Source organism: Ailuropoda melanoleuca, chromosome 11, assembly GCF_002007445.2.
Source record: "Ailuropoda melanoleuca isolate Jingjing chromosome 11, ASM200744v2, whole genome shotgun sequence".
Taxonomy (NCBI): Eukaryota; Metazoa; Chordata; class Mammalia; order Carnivora; family Ursidae; genus Ailuropoda; species Ailuropoda melanoleuca.
The window spans coordinates 3,977,922-3,995,380 of NC_048228.1; the positions used below are offsets into that span (position 1 = coordinate 3,977,922).

The 17,459-nt window shown below is 55.9% G+C and overlaps 1 protein-coding gene across 13 annotated transcripts in view; it reads left to right on the forward strand.

The window, feature by feature from the left end:
- Window positions 1-17,459, forward strand: part of KCNAB2 (potassium voltage-gated channel subfamily A regulatory beta subunit 2) — an 87,159-nt gene that overhangs the window by 41,011 nt on the left and 28,689 nt on the right. For 2 of the 13 annotated variants that reach the window (XR_004628682.1, XR_004628681.1), the window contains exon 1: window positions 2,360-17,011. The exons of 9 other annotated variants lie outside the window; for them this stretch is intronic. Coding sequence is in view for 2 of the 4 variants with exons in the window: in XM_034671122.1 (XP_034527013.1) it covers window positions 2,136-2,353 (218 nt within the window). In the remaining 2 variants the exon portion in view is untranslated. 2 more of the 13 variants (XM_034671122.1, XM_034671132.1) reach the window with 2 other exon arrangements.

Genomic DNA, 17,459 nt, shown 5'->3' on the forward strand with positions numbered 1-17,459 from the left:
CTGCTTTTCGGGAAGAACCGCTGCAGCCCCAGCAGCCAGGATACTCTTCTCTCTGAACGGGGACCCCCAGGGAAGCCAGAATTAGCCCGCCCCTGGCCCACACAGGCGGGGAGCCGACCACACTGCCGCATGCAGCTTCCTGAGGCTGCCCTGTGCCTGGGTGTGCTTGGAGATGGGGGCCAGCAGGCGGGGAGGGGGGGCTCTGTGCTGCTGCCTGTGGGTTTGCATGGCTCCCGTTTCCTAAGACAGCCCCCATCCTGGAGCCCTGGGCCCCTCCACCACCTCCAGAGTGCTTCTCCTGGAACATGGGAACTTTCACGTCAGGGACATCTCTATCTGCTGTAGCATCCATCAGAGACCTTAGTCCAAACCCCTGGGGACACCAGAGGCCCTGGGCTGTGCAGGGCCCCTCCCTGTGGATCTGAGCCATGGTGAAAGGGAGTACTGGCCCCACAGGACCCCATCCCACCCTCCCAGGAGAAGGCACCCTGCTCAGAGCCTCAGGCCTGAGTCAGGGAGGTGCTATGGACACTGCTGGGGAAGGCCGGTCTCTGTGGCGGGCACTGAGCCTCAGGGGTAAAAGCAGACGGAAAGGTCCTCACCCTCCTGGGCCTGACCTTCAGGGGACCAGATGCCACAAATGAGACAAGTAGAGAAGACTCTAGCAGGTCAAGTGAGGAAAAACTGCGGGGAGAAAAACTGCAGCAGGAAAGGGAACTATGAAGCGTCAGGGTCAGGGTGGGGGAGAGCTCACCCAGGGAGGGGGCCAGCCCAGGGCACCACCTCTGCCCTCAGGGACAGAGCAGTGGCCTCTGCAGCTGCCTCAGCTTCGGGACAGCTTTCCCGGCCCCTCCCAGGGGTCATTGAACTTGCCACCCCTTGTGGCAGAGGTGGGGACCATGCTGGTGCCTCCAACTGCCAGCACGGGGCTCCAGGATCCTGCTCTGGCACTAAAATAGCAGCTGCCAGCCCACCTTCTGTCCTCGGGGTGATGCTGGGGCCGCCCCGCGGCCTCTGAAGCAGGGTAGAGGGCTGTGGTCAGGTGCAGGGGGGAGTGCCCCGATTACAGAGCACCCCGACCCCTGTGACCGTGTCCTTGCCGCCCGAAGATACTGCAAGCTGTGGATACGCGGCCACACTTCCCTCCTTGGTTCACTTGCATACGTGTGTTAACACAGATGGTAGCATTCTGTGCACACACGTCTTCCTCTTGCCTTGTTTGGTTTTTTTTTCTTTACTACTATCTCTTAGGATTCGTCACATATCAGTCCATGCAGAGAAGCCTCCCTGAAGGCTGCACGAATTTCCATTCTAGGGATGGGCTCTCCTTTCTGTAACCAGGTTCCCCGTTGACGGACACCTCACTTAGGAGGACAATGAGCAGTGGCTCCTCACATTTCTGCTTGGCAGTCTCCCGATCTGCCTGAAACCTCTGTCCCTCTCATCACCCCCGCCCTTACATGCCTCCCGTTCAGTCGTTCTGTGGCACAATGTGTGGACTGTGACACACTCGATCAGGGCGACAGAGCCCAGAGACTCTGCCGGTGCCGTGGCGCCTTCTACGGGCAGAGAACGTGTGTGTGGATGGCGTCGCTCTTTGTAAGTCTTGTGAACACACCAACAGGACCTTCCTCGGGCGTCCTCACCCTAGAGTTTGCTTCCGTGACAGGCGTGTGCTCGTCCTCCTTCCGGAAGACAGCCCGCCCCTGGTTTGACCCTGGGAACACCGCCAGGGAGCACTGTGACGCGGGGCCTTCGGTGGGAGGGCCGGGCTCTCTGCATGCTCTCCTGCCCCCGTTTTCGTTTGTAGCCCCTTTGAGTTCTCGTGCCCGGAATGCAGCTTGGCCTGCGCTTGTCTCGGGGCTGTGAGGGCGGAGACGTGGCTTAGCCGGATTCCCCACCGAGCAGCTTCGAGGCCTGAGAACCCGGTGCCAGGAGGCGCTTTCATTTCGGGACCCGGCCGCAGGCGCCGAGACCCGCTGTGGCCGCTCTGGCTGGAGGATGTGTCTGCAGCAGCCCTGTCCCGGGCACAGCATCCAGCCAGCCACCGGTGGGGGGCAGCGGCACCCTCTCTAACTCATCGCCACTCGGCGTTTCCCGTCCGGACAGCGGCAGCTCCCAGGCCGGGTGGGACCATGCTGTCCATGACCTACAGCGAGAGCCTGCGGAGCGTAAGCAGCAGGTGTCACTCGGACTGGGCCCTGCACCCCGTCCGCCAGACCGACGTGCTGGAGCTGCAGCGGCTGCGGGAGGTGCGGGCGGCCGCGCAGGCCAGGAACACGGAGAGCTTCCTCCGCATGCACGGCCTCTCCCTGGACGGCTGCACCGCCCGGCGCACAGGCATGAAGTACCGGTAAGGGCCGGGCTGGGGCCGGGCGGGAGGCGCTCTGGACAAGCCAGGTGCTGCAGGGGCGCTGCCGCCCGGGAACGCGGGGAGTGACGTGATCAGACATTGGGGTAAATGGTGTGTGTTTAAGAGGTCCGACCACGTAGACACGTGTGAAAGAAAATCAGAGTCTGTTCACACCATAGTCCTGGCCTCCAAGATAAACACTGTGACCACTTTGACTCGAGCTCCACGGGAAAAGAACTTGGTTTCTTGAAAACACTGCAGCAGGGGTTAAACACGTGGTTTCATTTGCCCTCTCGCGCTGTCACTGGGGCAAACGAATGATTAGGGGCCGGCTAGACAGGAATTAAAGAAAATGCCTCTCTGTTCGTCCCCTCTAACAGTAAGATCGTCCTGGCACCAGAAACCCCGGGCTGGGTCCTGGGGGCAAAGATGTGCTCCCCTCTTGTCGGACCCTAAGCTGGACGCACCGTCCTCACGGGGAGCAGTTTTCCACAGGCAGCCTCTGAAGTGGCTGTCAGCCCTGCGCTTGTGTCCACAGCAAAGGCCGTGGCTCCGGCGTCCCCTGTGTTCTCCAGGTGATAGGCATGTAGGGCTCACTCTCCTTGGAACTTCAGAAGGACATCGTGTTTAGCTGGCTCGTCTTTGAAGTCAGCATCTGGGGCAGCACTCCGGTCGGCCCACTTTCTCCGGTGAGAGCCTCAGAGAGTGGCCAGAGAGCCCCAGAGCTGGTGTTTGCATTTATAAATTGCAGGCATACGGCTTCGTTCCTTTGTTAAAATTGAATTTCAAATAAACTTTTTTTATTTAGTATAAGTCTCTCCCACACGATATTTGGGTCATACTTATACTAAAACATTGTTCGTCTGAAGTTCAGATTTAATTGGGTGTCCCATATTTGATATGGCTTCCATCTAACACAGCCCTGGCGGCTGTCTGGCTGCTCTCTGGAGAGGAGAGCGGAGACCTGCCCTATTGCTTTAACATTGGCTCCTGTGGACAATGTGTCTGGACCTGTGGCCCGTTGTTTGAACATGTGGTTGCCGCTTAGAGAAACAAAACACTTCTGCTGTGAGTCCATTAGATGGCAGAATTCTTAAGGTTTTGTATTCTAAATCCAGCTGTAAGGGAGAGACAAAGTATCAGCTAGTTTGGCGCAAGAGCTCCTAATTCTAATGGAAATTTCTCAAGGGGGACAGGAGACTGGTGTGGGGAGGGGGGCACTGGTCATTGATAATCGTCATTAATTCAGCAGGGTCTGTTGGCCCCAGGGGCACCTGGGTGGCTCAGACGGTTGAGCGTCTGCCTTCGGCTTGGTCGTGATCCCCGGGGTCCTGGGATCGGGTCCCTTGTTGGTCTCCCTACTCAGCAGGGAGTCTGCTTCTCCCTCTGCCCCTCCCCTCACTCGCTTGCTCTCTGTCTCTCTCTCAAATAAATAAAATCTTGAAGAAAAAAAAAAGAGGGGGGTCTGTTGGCTCCAGATTCCATGCAAACAAGATGGACAGGGTCCCCACCCTCGTGGATGGGACATCCTCGCGCAGGGAAGCAGAGAAAAAGCAAGTAACCACCTAAGGGGGTAAGACAGGCCAGGCCCAGCAGAGACCCAAACCATCTGAAACGGAGACATTTGAAGATGCGGGTAGAACCTTCCAGGCCAAGGAGACAGGAACATCCGGCCGGCGTGGCTGGGCTGGAGCGAGGCAGGTGGAGGCCAATAGGATGAGGCGAAGCAGCTGGAGCTCATCCTCCTCCCCCGGGAAGACCCCAGCCCCCTCCGTGTGGATATAGTCCATGATGGCAGGTGCACTGGGGTGAGTCGTGTCCTCAAAATTTCATGTCCACGCTGAACCTCAGAATGTGGCCTTGTTTGGAAATAGGGCCATTGCGGATGGAATCAGTTAAGGTGAAGCCCTCCCGGAGTAGGGTGGGCCCTAACTCTGATGACTGGCGCCCTTGTAAGAAGGCCATAGGACGACACACAGGGAAGAGGCCACGTGATGGGGGAGGCAGAGAATGGATGTGGCCACAAGGCTGGGGACACCTGCAGCCACCAGGACCTAGAAGAGGCGGGGTGGGGGGTGTCCCGTGGAGCATCCGGAGGGAGACGGCCCTACCCACACCTAGGTCTCAGACTTCTGGCCTCCAGAACTGGGAGAAAATCAGCTTCTGGTCTTTGAAGCCCCCCAGTCTGTGGTGTTCTGTTCTGGGAGCCCCAGGAAGCTACCATGGGGTGGGGAGAGATGAGGACAAATCTCTTATTTGCCTGACACCCCAAGGAAAATCTGGGCCACACCTGAAACATGGGGAACTAGCCAGGGGACTAAGTACCCAGAGAAAACCTGCTTCCCAAGGAGCAGAGGGGAACAGAAAACCACGCCGCCTTTTGCATTTGATGGGCCAAAGGTTGTCACACCCGCGTGGCCCCTTCTATATCTGGCAGATTTCATCTTGCTGCCTCCAGGGGGTTTGCGGTTATCGGGAAAACAGGGGCCTCTGCAACTAATGCCCACGGTTATTAAAGATCCCAGATAAATGCCGCTCCACAGTCCCTGTCCCCGCCAGCAGCAGGGCTGCGACTCCATTAAACTCGGTCTTAAATATTAATGTAAAAAAGATAATGTCTCCAGATAAGCGCCTGCTCGGTGGAGCAAGGGGACAGCTGTGCCCCAGGCCTGGGCACTTTATCAGCTGGACTGAGCTCACAGCTGGGGGAGAAGCTGTCATCTTACCTTCCTTCACTTCTTCACTTTCCTCAACTCCTGTGGTTAAAAAAAGACAAAAAACGCATTGAATTTTTAAATCCTCACAGTGCCTGTGTAAGCTCCCCTCCCCGCACCCACCTGGTGGTAGTGATGGGGGGGGTCCAGAGATGTGGCCTCCGAGGTGGCAGCAGCTTTGGCCATGGGCTGGCTGGAGGCCTGGGCCCGCGTGGCACCAGCTGGACCCAGACCTTGGTTCAGTTCAGTCCTCCCTGCCCCCCCCACGGCACCAGAAACGGACCCCAAATCCCCTCAAGGCCTGTGTGGTCCTAGCCTGCTCTGATTTCAGCTTAGACCCCTCTCCCTCCTATTCAGGAGGCTCCTTCCTTCTGGATCTCGAAGGTGCCAAGCTCATTCCCTCCTCACGCCCTTGCACGTTCTCGTCCCCCAGACTTTCTCGTGGCTGGCTCCCTCCTGTCTATCACATCTTGGTCCTCGGAGAGACTTTCCTGAGCACCCAGTCTAGTAAAGACCCCCCAGAGCATCCTCAAGCCCACTGTCCTGTCCCACTGTCATCCTCACACCCCCTGTTGGCCCTCTTACCTGCAGCCCCTAAGAGCAGAGCCTTTGTTCCCAGCACCGAGAACATCTCAAGCCTCTATAGGTAGGGGCTGGATGGTATTGAATGGTCTTGACCCTAACCCCCTTTCCAGAATATTCTCCTGTAAAATGTGTCTTGTCCTTGGTGCTTCCTTGACAACAGGACTGGAGGCAGTGTCTGCACCTCTAATGCAGCCCAGGATGGGGGGCCCTGGGCAGGGAGGCTGGGTCGTCAACTCCTGTTGGGGGGAGCCGGCCTACGTGCCTGAGAGTTCTGACCCTAGACCATCGGCTCTTACCATGAGCCAGCACGACCCCCAGGCAGTATTTGGTCTGTGGTCAGGTTCACGGCATAGACTCTACCTAGCTGCTCAGTTATTCACAGGAGATCGCTTGCAGCTGGGCCGTCAGGGCTTCCTGGAAGAGCTGAGAATCCAGGTGTGTCTCAGAGGACAGGTGCGCAGGAGGATAGGTAGACAGGAGGACAGGTGTGTCTCTGAGGACAGGTAGGGAGGACAAATGTGTCTCTGAGGACAAGTAGGGAGGATAGGTGTGTCTCCGAGAACAGGTGAGTAGGACAGGTGTGTCTCTGAGGACCGGTGGGCAGGACAGGTGTGTCTCCGAGGACAGGTGGGCAGGAGAAGAGGCAGGAAAGAAAGAGCAGAGACCAGAGAGGGACAGTGTGTGGACCAGTCTCGGAGGCTAAGCGGGGATGAGGCCACCTTGTGAAAGGTCATGTATGGCTTTCTTGCAGCTGCCACACAAAGTACCACACCTGGGGGCTTAAAACAGCAGACACGGGCTCTCTCATGGCTCTGGAGGCCAAAAGTCTGAAGTCCAGGTGTGGACAGGGCCCCGATCCCTGGAGAGCTCTAGGGGAAGAGCGCTCCCTCCCTGTCTCATCCAGCTTCTGTGGGCCGCCTGCCAGCCCTGGCATCCCCTGGCTCACAGACGTGCCCCTGCTGTCTCTGCCTGGGCTCCACGTGGCTACTGTCCCTCTGCGCCTGTCTGTCTGTGCCCAGATCTTCCCCAGATCTCTCTCCTGATAAGGACGCCAGTCGTCAGAGTTAGGGCTCTCTACTCCAGGATGACCTCATCTTAACCTGACTACATCTACAAAGACCTTCCTTCCAAATAAGTTTGCAGTCACAGCGGAGTCGGGACCTCAGCGTGTCTTTTTGGGGACGGTTTCCACCCACAACTGGTGCCAAGGGCTAGCTGCACTCCTGGAGCTACCTGCGTGAGGGTGAGTGCCCTGGCAGGAATTCCGGCTCCCTGCAGCACCTGTGTGACCTTGGGTGAGTCACCTGGCCTCTCTGTGTCTGTTTCCTATCCGGACAGCGGAGACTGTAGGCACTTCCTCACGGAATTGTCCTGAGGGCTGTGTAAGACCGTGACATAGCTCAGAGCTCCAGGCGCGGCCACTGGTGGGAGAGAAGCGTGGTCTTGGAAGCAGTTCACTGGGAGGCGTAGCCCACGTCCCGTGTGGACAAGGAGCAGATGTGGAAGGAAGGGAGGGGAGACAGGGACGGAGGTGGCAAGACCAGCCAGTCATTCGGGAGGAGCTGCCTTGAAATGAACGGGGGCTGGGAGGACGGCAGGCATGGGGTGTCTCGTGGGTCTCCATGGAGGACTGACCAGGACCACGGTGTCAGCAGAGCAGCCCCGTCCTCATGGAGTAGGAGGGGCTGCAGCGATCCTGACAGGTCTGCTAGTGAGCTCTCTGTAACCGGTGTTTCCCCGGTCGGCCTGGCCTCGGGAATCAGGGGCATGTCTGTTCACAGCACGGATCCCCCGGCCTCCACCCTGAGATTGGGGCAAGAGCCAAGAGGCTCTTCTCATTGGGCAAGGATGGGGACCAGGGGGGTTGGTTCTGCGTTGTGCACCTGGAAAGGCAGGGGTCAGCACAGCCCCATTGAATCCACAGAGAGCACCACGGAGTTCCCCCGGGATGGACCCCCAGGCCTCACACCCTTTAGTCCGGGGGTCTGAGAGAAGGAGCTCCTCCGTGGGAGGGGGCCCCGACACAGCTCACCCCCCAGCCTGCCACCTCTATGAACGAGGGCAGACCCAGAGTCAGCCTTCCTTGCTCGACCTCTCTGTGCCTCAGTTCCCTCCTGTGTGAGCAGACCGTGGTGGGGACTCAGCTGCACAAGAAGTGTCACTTCAGTGTTAGTGCGGTGGCCACTGTTGGTGCCTCAGAGGTGCTCCCAAAGGAGGCAGAAACACTCAGGGCACAGCACAGCTGCTCTGCACCGGGCATCAACTAAGACGTGCAAGGAGTGGGTTGGCAGCCAGTTAGCCTTTTTCCCCTTCTAGGGCCGGTAGCGCTGGACGTGACTGGGGTGTGAGGTCCTGAAGGATGCCCCCAGGGTGTCTTCAGCTCTTACCTACCAGGCGACACCTCCTCCAGGAAGGCCACCAGTCTGCCACTCTTTGCTTAGAAACTTCAGGGGCAGGACCTCCCATCTGCTGGAGAAGCCCCCAACACTCCAGCATCTACCCAGCTCTCCTTGGGCAGGAAGTCTCCTTTGGGTGCAAAACATGCTCCATTGGGCACGGTCAGGGCAGCCCTGCTGGTACGGGGAGGCACCCCAGCCTCCACAGGGTACAGCCGCTCACCCTCACTCTTTTTTTTTTTTAAAGATTTTTTTTACTTGTTTTATTTTAGAGAGCAAGTGAGCATGAGCGGGAGGGGCAGAGGGAGAGGGAGAGAGAAAAAGAACCCAAAAAAACTGTTATGTGTCAAAATCCACCAGCCACACGCGATGCTTCTGCTCAAAGCGCATTGTCAAGTTGACCAGTGCAGGCCTGGAATTCACCCTCCTCACCTAGACACGTTCCAAAAGAGCGGCCCTTTCAGGATGACTTTACATCATGGCAAGTTCTGGTCAAGCGTTTAAGCTTCCAGGTTTCCACTCTTGTCTTTGTTTTTTTTTTTAAGATTTTATTTTTATTTATTTGACAGAGAGAGAGAGACAGCCAGCAAGAGAGGGAACACAAGCAGGGGGAGTGGGAGAGGAAGATGCAGGCTCATAGCGGAGGAGCCTGATGTGGGGCTCGATCCCATAACGCTGGGACCACGCCCTGAGCCAAAGGCAGACGCTTAACCGCTGTGCCACCCAGGAGCCCCTCCACTCTTGTCTAATTCTCATGACCTCCTAAGAGTATTGCAAGTCATGACCCCTGTTTAAGGCAAGTGAAAAGTTATAGACTCTGGCCAGCCTTTAAACGCCCACCTGCCCATCTTCTCCACATGACAGTTCTCTGCTGAGAACAGCTTCTCTTTGTCCTGGATTTCCCCGGGGAGTTCTGAGGTCAAACATTCACTTCCATTGTTTCCATGATACATGACAGTGGAATGGAGTGAGGGCTGGGGTTCTAGTGTAAGACCCTGCTCCGTCCTACCTACGTCTGGAAGGGGTGCTTCTTGCCGAGAGGAACCAGCAAGTGGTTCCCAGCACCCTGGTGTATCGCTGGGTAGAGCGTAGCTGGTGGCATCTGGAGGAGGGAAAGGTGACCAGTGCTTGGGGGACTGGCTTCATGCTGCGTGTATTATCTGAGGTGATATCAGAGGACGAGGAGGGTTTCCAAGGCAAAGAAACAGGAAGGGTGCTCCCACAGGAAACAGCAAGAGGAAGGCCCAGAGGCTTTTGAGGCAGGTGATGTTTTCTTTTGAGAACAGCTTTATTGAGAAAGAATTCATGTACCATATAGGTTTAAAGTGTACAATTCAATGATTTTGGTATATTCAAAGAATTGTAGAAAAATCACCACAATTTTAGAACATTTTAATCTCTCCAGAAAGAAACCCTATACCCACCTGAGTTATCACTCCCCAAATTCACTACTCCCCCCAACCCCTGGCAACCATGAAGCTACTTCCTGTCTAAATGGATTTACCTATTTTGAACATTTCATGTAAACGGAATCATATGACATGTGGCCTTTTGTGACTGGCTTGTCTCACCTAGCATAACATTTTCAAGGTTCATCCATGCTGGAGCGTGTGTCGGTGCCTCATTCCTTCATATGGCTAAATAACATTCTGTTGTATAAATGGGCCATATTTTGCTTATCCATTCATCAATGGATGGGCAATTTGGTTGTTTCCACTTTGGGGCTATGATCAGTAATGCTGCTATGGACATTTGTGTTCAAGTGTTTTGTGTGGGCATATGTTTTCGGTTCTCTGGGCACATACCTAGGAGTGGAATTGCTGGGTTGTATGGTGCGGCAGATGATACTTGACACACTGGTGACTAAGTCTTTGTGAATCTCACTTAACCTGGAGCTGCTTAAAGCACACCACCTGAGGAACCCCTGAGGAGTAGTAAGATGGCAGATCTGATACTTTGCCAGAGCACAGAGAAATGAACTATATAAGGAAGACCAAAGTAGGAGATTTCCACATCCCCTAGAGCAGGTGCACAGCACCACTAGAAGCTCTTGATAAAAAACACAGCTTCCCAGGCCCAGGCCCGGAGCTGCTGATTCAGTAGGTCAGCGTGAGACCCAGGAATCTGCATTTGTAACAAGTTCTCCCGACAACCGGGTCAGGTAGTTGATAACCTTGCCCTAGACCATAAGTTGAAGAGCCCTGGAAGGAGTGGAGGCAGTCTTCTCCCTCTGCAGCCTCTTTGGCAGGCCTATGGGCTTCTAAAGGCCAGGGCCCAACCTGGGGAAGGGCTCAGCCACTGAGTAGGGTCAAGACTGCAGGCTCCCTTTCCATCTTCCCAGCCCCTGCCACTCAAGAGGGTCAGGGAGGGCCAGGAAGGCCCGTGGCTTATGTGGGCAGGTAAATAGAGCAGGCAGAGCTGGACTTCTGGGTCCTCAGGGGCCCCCACTGGCATCTGAAGGTGGTGTCAGTGACCTGCCAGGGCTGCCTCAGCAAAGGCCCCAGCTCTGTCCCTGGGTCCAGGTATCATCCTCAGGGGGTCTCTCCTGCTGCTGTGTCAGGCCTGGGGAGGACAAAAGGGGTACAGTTACCAGTCAAAAGGTGGGGGTAGAGTCTCCCATGTGGGCCTATACCAACTCCCACCTCCAAAAGCCGTTCCTTCATGCTGCAGGATCATGGGAGTACATGTTATTTGAGATCTGACCATCCTCTGTGATCTGCGTCGGACACGGAGAACACTGAGGCTCGGAGAGAAAGTCACTTGCCCTAGGCTGCCCAGCTCAGGAGCAGGGAGGCTAGGACAGGAACAAGATTTCATTCTTAATATCTGTGTCAAAAAGGCAGGGCAAGTTCAGTCACCATCCATCACAAACATCTTTTTTTTTTTTTTAAGATTTTATTTATTTATTTGACAGAGATAGCAAGAAAGGGAACACAAGTAAGGCGAGTGTGAGAGGGAGAAGAAGGCTTCCTGCCGAGCAGGGAGCCCAATGTGGGGCTCGATCCTAGCACCCTGGGATCATGACCTGAGCCGAAGTCAGATGCTTAATGACTGAGCCACCCAGGCGCGCCCCCATCATGAACATCTTTGGGTGGATTCTTCTCTGGGTGCTGTCAGAGAGGAGGGTGGACAGACAGCTGGTGTGGAAGGGCCCTGTGGGTCGAAGCTGGGAGAGAGAGCATCTTCTCAGACCACGCCCCTTATTTTGTCAGTGGACGCCCAGAGAGGGCAAGTCCCCTGCCTATGATCACACAGCAAATTAGCAGCAGAGCCTGAATGAGACCCCAGCCACCTGCTCTCTTCCTCTCTTTCTCTGCTCCTCCCACATGGCAAGAAAGAACCCAAAGAGCGGCTTTGGCCAGGGCTCACCTTGCAGGGCTAGGGTGCCATGCTCAGGGTCAGAGGGCAAAGCCAGCCCCTCCTGCCACTGGAGGCATCCCCTGGGGTTTGAGGACACCCTGTGAGCTTTGTTCCAGGAGGACAGCCTTGCTCCCAGCTTCATCCTGAACCCAGGAGTGTAGTAAAGGAGGATGGGGTAACAGGGAGCGGTGTCTCTCTTCATTCATTCATTCACGCATTTATTCCAGAAGTATTTACTGAGTGTCTGTTGTGAGCTAATGACTGTGGAGGGCCAGCACTTCTCAGGTCTCTGGTCCAAGACCCCCAGATTTCTCTGCTCGGGTTGTCTGCATTCTATCATCTAGACAGAGGGGTCTTTCCTCCACATTTCTGTTAATTCAGCTTCTCCTTGCGCTTAAACCCTAGTGGAAGCCCCACTTTCCTGGATGCAAACCCCAAGCGGCTAGAGTGGGCTGCGGCCGGCCGCCTGCAAGCTCAGCGGTCCTCCCTGGCGGCAGCCCCTGCCTGTCTGAGTCCCGGCTGTCGGCCTCCCGGGGAGCGGCCAGGACAGGCGGCTGTGCAGCCCGTGTCATTAATAATGAATCGTTAGATGCCTCCTGTGCTTCTCACCGGTCACCTAATTTACTTGGTGGGAGCGCCAACAACGCGTGGTGTGCAGAGCCAGGATCTGGGCTCTGGGAAGCCTGGAAAAGCAGCTGCTCCCCAAACCCCCCGGCAGCAGCCTGCTCAGCCCCCAGGCTGCCACCCTGAAGGGAGGCGGCCTCCCTTCTCCCTCGGAGGACGGCGATGTCACGCGGAGGTCGGGAGTAACTGGCAGCCCAGCCCTGCCCGAGGCTGCGGGGCTGGAGGCCAGGGCAGCCTGAGCCAGACCAAGGTGAGGGCAGGGGAAGGACCTGCGGAGCCAGAGAAAGATGTGAAGGGAGAGGAAGTGGCTCCCCCCTCCGCACCTGGATTCCCGAGTTCCCTCTGATGAGGTCTTTTCTAGCTGGATTCTGGACATTTGATTCCCTTCCCTCGGACACCGCACAGGATTTTTCTATTGTTGCTTTGGGAAATCCTCGCTCCTGAAGGAACGCCTCACCGCTTCCTGGCTTTCTGGGATAAAGTCTCATCCTGGGAGAAGGAGGGCTTCTAGAGGCCTGGAAGGAGGGGGACGCAGCCAGGAGCTGGGCACCCGGCCTCGGCATGCAGGTGTCCTTCGTGTGCTCGGAGCACAGCCTCAAGGGCCGGGGCCCTGAGGAGCGTCTGGGCCGGCCGGCAGCCAGCAGCCCCAGCCTGGGCTCCCATGGCCGCTTCCGCGCCGTGGCCATGGTGGCCCGGAGCCTGGGACACCTGTCCACGCAGAGCCTCCCATGCACCAGTGATGCCAGCGTGAAACAGCGCGGGATGAAATATAGGTATGGGCCCTGGGGGTGGTTCGCAGGGTCAAGCTTCCCCCCCTACAGCACCCCCATTAGAGAGCCAGGAAAATCTGCAAATCCGTTGTCAGATGTGGGCACTTGGTGTACTGAGAGGCCCCTGGGGCAAGGGGGGTGCTCCTAGTGCTGCATGGACTGGGTGGGTGAAAAATACCATTGCGGCTCAGGGTTAGCCCCAAGTTTCTTTCTTTACCATCGCAAGAAGGGGGCGGGGGGGGCAGGAAGGTGCACGATGGCTTCTCTTCCTTCTGCCCATTTGTTTCCTTTGATGAGGGGGGGCAGGTAATAATAACCAAGCCACCCACGGAGGACCCTGTGATGCTTTCTGTTCCTGGGAACCCCCGGCACTGGCCACGGGCCCCAGAAGATGCCCCGTGGGTGGTCTTTGCAGTTAGTCCATCATGAGACGCATTGATTTGATATTCAGGGACCTCAGGTGAACCACCTGAGCTAGACCCCAGGCCCGGGTGTCTCCACGGGCAGGACTGTCACTCAGCAGGGCACAGAACAGCATCCGGGCTTCCCTGCTGGTCCTTAGCCCCAGCTGTCCCCTGCACCCCTGCCTGGGCTCAGTCCACCACCTGGCTCCAGGCTGTCTCGCTGCGGCTTGTATGTGGAGAGGGTGTCGGGGGCAGGGACCTTCCTCCTGCTCCTGACATGCCACCCCTTGCCCCACCCCGGGCCTTGCTCCGATGCTTGGCTGATGCACCAGGTGGAAGAGGAGAGTTGCAGCTTTGTACGAAGGACCCCTGGGGGCAGGTCATAGGGTACCTGGCTTGGGGGTCTGGCCTTTCTTAGTCCGTTGCCCTTTCTAGAATGATGTTCCTGGGAAACCATGTTCTTACAGCAAACAATATATCGTCTGGACCCAAAGTGTCACATGGGCTCAGAAAGAGGCACAGAAGATTCTAGCTGTATTTGAGGACAGTGTCTGGGTTTCTAGCTGGTGGTGTAGCCAATTTGAAAAGTCCTGAGAGAATCATTCCTGACACTGAGATGTAGAGCTTATCCCCCCACCCCGAACCGATGCCTAAAGTCGGACCCCACGTGGAAGAACCGCGTTGAGTCCCGTGCCTCCTGGAAATGAACTTTGGAATAACTCTGAGTCCTTCTGCATCTCCACCCGCATCCCCTCCGTCCCTGGGTCCTTGGGGGCGTTCAGTATTCTTTGATGAGCCTCTGGAGGAAAAGCTTGTGTTCCCACCCTCTAGCTCAGTGAGGACAATCCAGAGTGGACTTCTCTAGTCTAGAAGCCCTGCTGGCTTATATCTTTTGTTAAGTGGGGATCAAAAGCTAAGAGTAAACACACTGTGTATTTCGAGTTAGATACCTGTTACTTGCTGCTATTTTTAAGTCAATCCTGGGATCATTAAAGGAGTTCATATAAGTGAGACCATTTCTAAAAAATGTGAAGTGCTATGTAAATGAAAAATACGGGTATTAACGTGATTTCCTGCCGAAGATCCTATGATCCATTAAGGAGTGAATCTCGAACAGCCTGGGTGCTGGAGATTACTGTGTGTGCGTGCGTGTGTGTGTGTGTCTATGTGTGTGTGTGTCTGTGTGTGTATCTGTGTATGCCCATGGGCACGTGTGTGCATGCATTTGCATGGATGTGTGTGCATGTGTGTGTGTCTGTCTGTGTGTATGCCCATGGGCACACGTGTGCTTGTATTTTCATGTCTGTGTGTGCGCATGTGTGTCTGTGTGTGTGTGTCTGTGTATGTGTGCCCATGGGCGCATGTGTGCTTGAATTTGCATGGATGTGTGCATGTCTGTGTGTGTCTGTGTGTGTGTGTGCGTGTGTGTCTGTGTGTGTGTGTCTGTGTATGTGTGCCCATGGGCGCATGTGTGCTTGAATTTGCATGGATGTGTGTGCATGTCTGTGTGTGTCTGTGTGTGTGTGTGCGTGTGTGTCTGTGTGTGTGTGTCTGTGTGTGTGTGCCCATGGGCGCATGCGTGCTTGAATTTGCATGGATGTGTGTGCATGTCTGTGTGTGTCTGTGTGTGTGTGTGCGTGTGTATGTGTGTGTGTGTGTGTGTCTGTGTGTGTGTGCCCATGGGCGCATGTGTGCTTGTATTTTCATGTCTGTGTGTGCGCGTGTGTGTCTGTGTGTGTGTGTCTGTGTATGTGTGCCCATGGGCGCATGTGTGCTTGAATTTGCATGGATGTGTGTGCATGTCTGTGTGTGTCTGTGTGTGTGTGTGCGTGTGTATGTGTGTGTGTGTGTGTGTCTGTGTGTGTGTGCCCATGGGCGCATGTGTGCTTGTATTTTCATGTCTGTGTGTGCGCGTGTGTGTCTGTGTGTGTGTGTCTGTGTATGTGTGCCCATGGGCGCATGTGTGCTTGAATTTGCATGGATGTGTGTGCATGTCTGTGTGTGTCTGTGTGTGTGTGTGCGTGTGTATGTGTGTGTGTGTGTGTGTCTGTGTGTGTGTGCCCATGGGCGCATGTGTGCTTGTATTTTCATGTCTGTGTGTGCGCGTGTGTGTCTGTGTGTGTGTGTCTGTGTATGTGTGCCCATGGGCGCATGTGTGCTTGAATTTGCATGGATGTGTGTGCATGTCTGTGTGTGTCTGTGTGTGTGTGTGTGCGTGTGTATGTCTGTGTGTGTGTGCCCACGGGCGCATGTGTGCTTGAATTTGCATGGATGTGTGTGGGTGTGGGTGTGTATGTGCCCATGGGCGCATGTGTTTATATTTGCATGGATGTGTGTGCCTGTCTCTGTGTGTCTGTGAGTGTGTGTGTGTGCCCATGAGCGCATCTGTGTGCCCATGAGCACATGTGTGCATGTATTTGCATGGATGTGCGTGTGTGTGTGTGCACATGTTTGTGCAGGAGACAGGGAGGGTGAGACAGACGGTAAGGGGAGATGCTCACTAGGCTAGGGGGTTTACAGTCCAAGGAGAAGCTGGGCTCAGATCCCAGCCCCAGCACTTCCTAACTAGGAGACCCCCATCTGTCTTTACACGTGGTCTGCTGAGCTTTTCTCACAGTGTGGGGGAAAGAAGGTGGGCTCACGCACCTGCAGGAAGTGTGGTTTCATAGACGCTGAGGTGGGAGCCAGAATCCCAACCATTGGGTGCCCTTGGTGACCAGAGTACCTGCCTTACAGGTAAGTACCTGCCCCACACAGTACCGCCTCATGGGGCTGCTCTGTAGTGACTGTCCCAGGGCCACAGCTAGGACGCAGGTAGGGGCCGCAGGGGGCCTGATTGCTCTTTACCCCCCACTCTGACCACCTCCTTAGGAAGCTGGCCAGGAGGGGCCTCCAGCCACACCCTTTGGTGTTAAGGGAACTAAAGGTGGGTAGCCAGAGTGCCACGTTCTTGCTGGAGGGCCCAAGAAGGGCTCGGTGTGGGCAAAACGCGATACCAAGCCCTGAGAATAAGGGAAGGGGCCACCATTCAGTCCCAAGGCCCTGGTGTCAGTGCGGGGACTTCTCGCCCCCCAGTTACCCAACAAGCACCCCTGAGACCCTGCTGATATCAGCTACAATCTGAGGATGAAACCTCAGAAGGCCAGGCCTGTCCATAGGGAACCTGGAGTCTGGGAGCAGGGCAGACCTGTCAACAGTTAATCACCGCCCAATGTGACAGCCGACCGGAAAACACCCTGGCTCCTACATTCATCACACCAGCTCATGAAGGCCGCGCTGCTGTCCGTCACCGGCTCAAAGGGTTGTCCTCCACCTGCATCGCTGAATTTAAAGGCCTTGGACTCTTCCGAAAGGACCTGTAATTACCCGGGGTCTGAGGTGCGGTATCAAGGGGCACGGAGCGTCTGGTGGCTAATGCGACGGGCATCAGTGCCCTCCTCCAGCAGAGGTGAAATCCATGAGTCCTCATTAGCATGTTTCCAGACCACAGGAGAGACATACGGCAAATTAATGGAGACTCACATTATTTGGCCAACTTTTTTATCAGTATGTCGACTTTTAATTGGGGGAGAAAAATCTGGAGAAAACAATGTTCGAGTCGTGGGAGTTTCAGGGGGCAGCATGTCCCCAGCCCCTGGTCCAGCCAAGGCACAGATTTGTGGAGCTCCCCACCCCCACCGAGCAGCCTTATTTATAAAACTTTTAGCCTGGAGATACCCTGTCCTTTCTCATTTCTTCTCCCGAGGCCTGGCAGCGGATGGCAGAACTAATACCGTCATTTTATCGGGGAGACAACTTGAGCGGGGTAATTACGGCATCACGCGGTGTCCTAGTTTTGTTAAATTATTCCTGTGGGCAGTGGGCGGAGATGCAGCGGGAGAGCCGAACGCCCTGGGTCCTGGCCTGTTCTGGTGGGCAAGGGGTGGCGGGCACCGCTTTCAGCCACAGACCCAGGCGGGCTCAGCCAGATGTTCTGTGCTCCTGTCTGTCTGTTGCTAAAGCCACTTGTCCCCCTGAACACGCAGCCTGTTCAGGCATCTGGGTCCACGCTGCTAAAGGGAACTGGAGGACGTACCTAAAACTCAGCCTTCCACGGAGCCTGGCCAGGAGACTGCTTCCCGTGGTCACGAGTGGGAGTTAGTTTTGCAGTCAGGAGCTCAGCCTCCCTTCCAGCACCTGGACTTTTCGAGACCAGGTGCCCGGTGCCCTATGAGCACCCAGGCCTTGCAAACAGGGTTCTGAGGGTCTTCGTG